The 7,454-nt window shown below is 41.1% G+C and overlaps 1 protein-coding gene across 1 annotated transcript; it reads left to right on the forward strand.

Annotated features, from left to right (window-relative positions):
- Window positions 1-1,676: 1,676 nt before the first annotated feature.
- Window positions 1,677-6,308, forward strand: LOC101482683 (inward rectifier potassium channel 13). The gene is made up of 2 exons (XM_004570857.5): window positions 1,677-2,329; window positions 2,813-6,308. The coding sequence occupies exons 1-2, from the start codon at window positions 1,813-1,815 to the stop codon at window positions 3,382-3,384; spliced, it is 1,089 nt and encodes a 362-aa protein (XP_004570914.1). The 5' UTR covers window positions 1,677-1,812; the 3' UTR covers window positions 3,385-6,308.
- The last annotated feature ends 1,146 nt before the right edge of the window (window positions 6,309-7,454 follow it).

Here is a 7,454-nt window from a genome sequence, read left to right on the forward strand (position 1 = left end):
GTTTCTGAAAAAACGTGAAACCCAGTTACAATAAATACACTTTAATAAATAAAAAAAAACTTTATTTACTGATTCGATTCCAATTCACAAGGTCCCGATTCAATTCAATTTGATTCCATTCAATTCAATTTTGAATCAGACAGTGAGAAATATTATAATTCTGATCATTTATCAGTACATATTTTTATATCTATGTATAAAAACGAAGCTGAGACTTGATCAGAGGTGTGATCATCACAGCAGAGGCCTTTGCGTCAAAGTAACGGAGGATAAAACAGAAAAACATGAAGCAGATTTTCCTGTTCTGGCTATTTACAGCAGATAACCTTCAAAATATTCTGCAGTAGAACAAAAATGGAAGAAAACCATGAATCAACATGTGAACATGACCTGATGCTGCTGAAGTGAAGCAAAGTTACAGAGCTGAGAGTTTTGCAGCTTGGCAGAATTTAAAACAATTTAAGTGTCTTCGGTTTGAAGAACAGAAATGAGGCTTTCTTGTTGGAGGTCATTTTTGGAAAAAACAAAAGCACCTGACATTGCTGCACACAGCTGTAGACCGGTGCGTAATAAGCACCAAAGCACCATAAGCAAGCGAGTAATGCAGAAAATAGAGATTTTGATGGTAAACTGGTCTCTGAGTACACTGAGAGAGAGAAAGCTGTGCAGGAAGTAAAAGCACGAGTCAGAGGGAAGTCATCTTTGTCAAACGTGACGCGTAGTTTTGATCTTTTGCTGCTGGTTCAGTGAATTTTGGTCAGAGTGACCAAACCTGTGAGACGTCTGCTGTCAGCACCCAAAATCGATTTGAACTGCACCCATAGTTACTGTTTGGTCACTTTGATGGACAGTTCAGGTAACTGAGTTACACCATGGCAGCGCTGTTTTGAACCACATTACAAACTGAATCTGGATTACTTTACCTGAAGAAATCCTTAAAACAAAGGATTCTAAGGCAAATTCTGTGAGTGTATTACTTCCTGTTTTACTTTGATAGTCTTCCGTAATGGCGCGTGAGCTTCCAGCTGTATGTTTCCCAGTTAGTTTGCGTTGTTACTGTTTTATCTACTCCACCTTTGTGAGCTAGCTGAGATTTTCAGTTTGCTTCTTTATTGCATTCTGGGTCAGTCTCTCTGCCTGCACATGCCCCTGACATGGCACTGTACTTCTATTTATGATTGTGTCTTATTTTTTACCTCACTGTTTGGTTGTCCACTTCAGTTATTTTTTTCTGGTTTTTCAGACCTTCTGGTGTTAATGAGCCGTGTAGTGCATACTTTGAACATTTTTAACTTGGTGACTCTCACTGGTACATCTAGATTTTTCAGCTTAGTGCTAGCCTTCATCAGCATCTCTTTTGAGCCAATATTGAGGCCAATATAAAAATAATTTTTTATATAAAATTTACGTAGAGGGAAAATCGAGAATAACGCTTCAGAAGATATTACGACGTATCTATTGAGATCTTATTTTTCTGTCACTAAACAGTTTAGGACAAACAGAGAGAAACCCAAGAAATTGACCTGTTCAAAGGTTAACTCGTCATACAATAATTCACCCACAGCTCAGTGCTCTGGCCCCCACCTTTTTTCCATGCCGTCTGTCTCACGGTATGGTTAACTATTAGTATGAGCTAGATGGATAATATTTTACATTTAAATCTTCATCGCTCAGCAGAATTAAAATGTATTTAAAGGATGCCAAGGTTTGCTTTAGTCTAGTCTCAGATCGATCTCTGTATGGTGACATACAAAAGTCTGTCTGATACCAACTGCTGACATTTTCCAGTAAAGTCATTCCAGGATCACAACTATGACTTCCAAATCCAAGGGTAGTGTTCCAGGTGACAAGGCGTCCTCATCTCTACTTCTGTCCTCTCCACCTTATCAGCGCCTGATCACCAAAGAGGGACGCTGTGCTTTTCGTGTCCCTCTGTCTTCTTCAGGCTCACGGAGAGAGTCTTTGCACAGAGCTTGGCTGCTGGCCCTGCAGGACCTGTGGGGACTGCTGGTAAATCTTCGCTGGAGATGGACTCTTCTGGCCTTCTGCAGCTCCTTCGTGGCTCACTGGTTGTTTTTTGCCTGTCTCTGGTATTTGTTGGCTCATCTGAATGGAGACCTTGATGTGCAAGATCACGATGCCCCACCACAGGGGCATGTTGTCTGTGTAAAGTACATTACAAGCTTCTCTGCTGCCTTTTCTTTCTCTTTGGAGACACAGCTAACCATCGGTTATGGCACCATGTTCCCCAGTGGAGACTGTCCCAGTGCCATAGCGTTGCTAGCTGTACAGATGCTGCTGGGGCTCATGCTGGAAGTATTTATCACAGGTAAAGCGCTCATCAGGTATTCTAATTCTAGTTTTAACGTATAAATTGTAAGACAAAAGAGAAGGTAACAGTTTTTCTACTTTGTAAAAAGTAAATGACATTTACAATTTCTGAAGATTAGGCCTTTTCATGAAATCTTGCAATGATTTACTCGTAAAAAAGGGCATTTTGAAATTTTCCTCGTTAATCTGAGTCTATGGTAGCAGTGTCAAATCAATCCCTGTATGCTCACATAGAGCACATCTGAAAGAGGCATGAAAAGAATCAGGACTTTATTCCAAAAGTGACGTCACTGTGATTTTATTTATTTCAGTAAAAACGTTATAAAAATTGGTCACTTTGTTCTTTCACTTGCTTTGAGACTTGCTGCCTTGCCTTAAATAACAGCAGATCAAATCATTGCATAAGCATGCGTATTTATTCCTGATGATGTCACAGTATGACATATTTGTTCATGAATGATGTCATTGTCTTAACATTCAGGTGCATTTGTAGCCAAGCTCTCCCGCCCCCAGAAACAAGCAGGAGCCATCCAGTTCAGCCCCCAGGCAGTGGTAGGTCAACACCTGGGCCAGACGTGCCTCATGGTCCGAGCCACCAATCTGCTGAAGCGGCCTCTGGTCGATGTAAAGTTGAGTGCTGTGCTTTACAAGTGTGAAGGTCAGGCTCTCCACCAGACCTCTCTGGACTTCTATTTGGACCATTTGGGCCAAAAGGCATGTCCTTTGTTCATATTCCCACTCACCTTTTACCACCCCCTGGAGCCTCAGAGCCCGCTCTACCCTGCCCTGTGTGAGGGGTCCTCCACTAACTTTGAGTTGGTGGTTTTTCTGTCGGCCTTGCAGGAGGGAACTGGTGACTCATGCCAGAAGAGGACCTCCTACCTTCGCCAAGAAATCAAATTAAACCACTGCTTTGCCCCTGCTTTCAGGATAGACTCCCGTGGGAGGTACACAGTGAGCTCCCAGCACTTAAGCACAGCCCCTTCAAATGAGCCTGTGAACAAAGACTCTGTAGTGCAGATCAACAGTGATGGGATGGAGCAAGGATGCTGAAGGAAAATCTCAAGAGATAGTAATTTTCTTTTTTCTCAGGAGGTATTTCACTGAATCTTGTAAACATTAATATATGATTAAGCATAAAAAAATCAAGTGCATGTCAGACACACTGTCAGTGCTGGTGCAGACTCCATCACCATCAACTCCTCGGTGCAAAACCTAAGGAAGCGTGTTCCTGAGGTCCATATGTAAAGATTTTGTACTTGTAGGAAAATATCTGGAAATGTTATGTTTGTGCATCCATACAGGAGAACGTGTGTGTTTGTAAAAATAATTACACAAGTTGCTTTTTCATTGTTGTTTCGGTCTGTTTGCTCATACAAAGCAAAACAATAGGTGTAAAACTCTGCGTTCATGTTCCGTGTGCGAGTTTCAACTTGCAAGTGCAAGACTGACTCGATTTTCTTCCTTTCAGCTGATTGGTCAATGTCATGGCCGTCACAAATGTAACAATCCAATCAGAGAACAGATGGGTTTGACTATCAGAGGTGTGCTTTACTGAGCTTCAGGTTCTGGGAGGGTAATACAGTTTGAAGATGGATGATGGTGACAGCGCTTCTGCGGCTCAGTGTGAGTCACTCTGTGGTGTGACTCACAGCACTGGTCCTGGGTCACCCCTGACTTTGTGTACACAAAGCAATACTAAAGTAATAATCATATTTTTGACCTTTGGTATACCACAACCTAATCCATGTGGTATACCAATGGTACACTGCTACCAAAAGTTAAGGGACGTAGCTGTCGCTGTCCTCCAGCTTCAGACTGTTTTAGCCTTCCACAACCTGAAAAGCGCCCGTCCGACAGCCAAGCCCATCTGTTCTCTGATTGGACTGTTAAATTTGCTAGCTCCCCTTCTGATTATGCCAGTAACTTGGGCATATTACTGGATAGCTTGTTTAAATTTGCCAAGCAAGTGTTTGCTGTACTGTGGTCTAGTTTTCATCAGCTGCGCCTCATTTCAAAGGCTAAGCGCTATATGCCGCATAAAGATCTGGAGAAACATATTCATGCATTCGTGACTCCCAGGTTGGACTACTGCAGCTCTCTTTACATTGGCCTTTCCTCCTCCCTTCTCCTTAGATTGCAGACTGTCCAGAATGCGGCGGCACGCCTTTTGACGGGTAGCAGGAAATTTTCCTCCATCACTCCTGTTCTTGCTGGCTTGCACTGGCTGCCAGTTAAGTACCGTATTCGTTTTAAAATACTGCTCTTCATGTCCAAAATTATCAATAATTTGGTGCCGAACTACCTCAATGAGCTTCTTAGGTTACACACTCCTGTCAGAGCACTTAGATCTGCTACCCAACTTCTTCTGGAGCAACCTCGTTCTCGGCTGAAGTCTCGGGGCGACCGTGCGTTTGCTGTTGTCATTATCATTTAAAGTCAAAGTGATGTGGCACCATAGCACCATATAAATAATGCTGAACTGAATACATCACCACAAGCCATAAATGAAAGTGTTACATCTACAAGCAGCTAGAAGCACAAAGAACAAGTGTGTTGGTTTCCCAAACAGTTATCTCTGCTGCACGAGTGCAACACTAGCAGAACGTATCAGCACATTTTCACTGAAGATGTGAAGTTTAATGTAAAAAAGGAGAAACAAAGATAAACAAATAATATGCTAATTTTACTTTGAGAGCAATTAAAAAACGTAGAAATCAAAGTAGAAAACTCTCACTGTATTTTTTAACTGTGTGGTTATAAATGAATGTCTCCAAACTAACGGTATAAAACAAGCATCTGTGTACAGTACTGTGCAGAAGTGTTGAGTACTGATACTGAGTCACATTTTTAAAGTGGTCTTGAGCAATAGTTTTCCAGGTTTTATTTTCCCAGTATATCTTTGAACACTGGCTGCTTGTTCACTCTTTTCCAGTCCAGTCCCTGTAGCTGAGCTATTTCACAGGAAAGCGTTTTTTAATCCATTTAACATTAATCTGTAACTCTGTTAATCAAAAAAGGCACCTAAGTCAAGGAATGAACCAGAGTTGTATCAACACATAACACAACTCAGAAAAGAACCAGTTTTAAATGATAACTTTAGGCACTGCTAACAGCCTGCTGCAAAAACAAGTTGTTTGTTCCTCTTCCTTTAGTTGAATCTAAGACAAACGCCAAGGTTAACACAGTTTGACAGACATAAAATAGCACTTCTGTAACAGAAAAGAGCTAAAAACCCGACATAGCTCAGCATGGTTGTGATTTAAGGACAACATGCAGTATCACCTGGACACCACCGGCAACAGCTTTATTTAGCATGGCAACATTGAGGAGGAAAGGCCAGCATGCAGATGCATGTAGACAGATATAACACAATGCAAAATCTTCATTTAGGTTGAAAGCAAAGTGCAGACACTCAGAATCCATGAAAAGGAAACAGCAAACTAAATGCTTTGATGTAGAGGACACAGGGGAAATAATACTATGACAAAAACAAGGACAAAGGAAGGACTGGGTCTATAAATAAAGATATATTAAAACATGTCAAAGTAAAGTGATCTTTCTCCTTTCACCTCAGACGGCTCGGTCATCTGGCTCCTCACCAGCTTGCATCCATCCTATAAATCACTGCACCAACTGCTGTAGTCAATACTGAACTTCAGCTGCCGTACAGTTCAACCTGCCTCTGCTCTGCTTTCAGATTCTCTGAGATTAGTTACAATTTGCACTTTTATGGAAACAAAAGTATCAAAAGCATCAGCAAATAGTTATTTTATAGGGAAGTGTGACAACAACAGAGAGGCCTGGTCTAATAAAACAGGAAACATCTTTGAGAAACTTTTTAAAAACAATTTTTTCCCCAACTCTCCTTATTCTTTTTTCATTAATATTTTTAGCTACTGACAGTTAACCATGTAACACACTGCTTGAGTCTTTCAATTCAGTTGCTTTTTGTTATTAATGTTTTAAAATACATTTTAAAAATAAAGATGTAGGCTGTGTTTCTGTGTTGATACATTATATTGCCAAAAGTATTCATTCACCCTCCTAAATCATTGATTTCATGTGCTCCAATCACTCCCATGGCAACAAGTGTATCAAATCAAACACCTAATCTGCTTCTACAGATACTTGTGAAAGAAATGGGTCGCTCAGTGAATTCCACAGACGTGGGGAACCACCGTTTCGCAGGATGACAAGTTTATTTTCAGTGTCTGAGTGTTCAGAGCTCATCTCGGTACATGCTCATTTTGAGAGGACGTGTAGAATTTTTATTAGTCCTTTATTCATCCAGGTAAAAAAAAATCTCATTTCCAAGAGAGACCTGGCAAAATACACAGACCACATAAGGTTGTGAAATAAAGGTTACATAAAAACAGAGGGATGGAGTGACCAAAAATGTAAAAGTTAGAGCTGCCAGCGTTAGAATGACGCTAACGCCTACCCGCATTAACGCAGCAAATCTGCGTTAGTGAGTTAGCACAGATCGCCCCGTGCGTGTGGCTGGACGCGGTTAGCTCATTAACGTGTAGCGCAGTTAGCCGTGCAGCCCCACGCACAGGGCGATCCGTGCTAACTCGCTAATGCCGATTTGCCGCGTCAATGTGGTTATGGCGTTAACATCATTTTAACAAGATTAACGCTGACAGCACTAGTAAAAATCAATTAAAAATGAACATTAGATAACAACTCATACCTCAAGTTTAAACATTCATGTTTATTTTCCCAAATGTAAAGTACTCTCACTGATGCACTGCTGCAATTTCTTCTTCCAAACATGTCCAACATTACTGAATGTCAGCCGTACACCACCCTGATATTCAATCTAGACTCACATTGAACTCCGTAACATTATATATGAAGCATTTATCAACTTATTTCATTTGTAACAGCAGTTTCACTTGAACACACACACACACACTCACACACACATGATGTCTCCTTCCTTCAACAAAACACGATTTCCCAGTGTTGATAGTTCCAGAATAGCCTTTATTGTCATTGTACATGTGCAGCAAAGTTGTGGGTTCTCCACACCGACTGTGCCAGGAAATAGTGGACCACAGGACTAAAGAGAAAACAGGAGAGATACACACAATCAAGAGGAATGTAGACAAAACAAG

Source organism: Maylandia zebra, linkage group LG17 (genome assembly GCF_041146795.1).
Source record: "Maylandia zebra isolate NMK-2024a linkage group LG17, Mzebra_GT3a, whole genome shotgun sequence".
In the NCBI taxonomy this organism is placed as follows: Eukaryota; Metazoa; Chordata; class Actinopteri; order Cichliformes; family Cichlidae; genus Maylandia; species Maylandia zebra.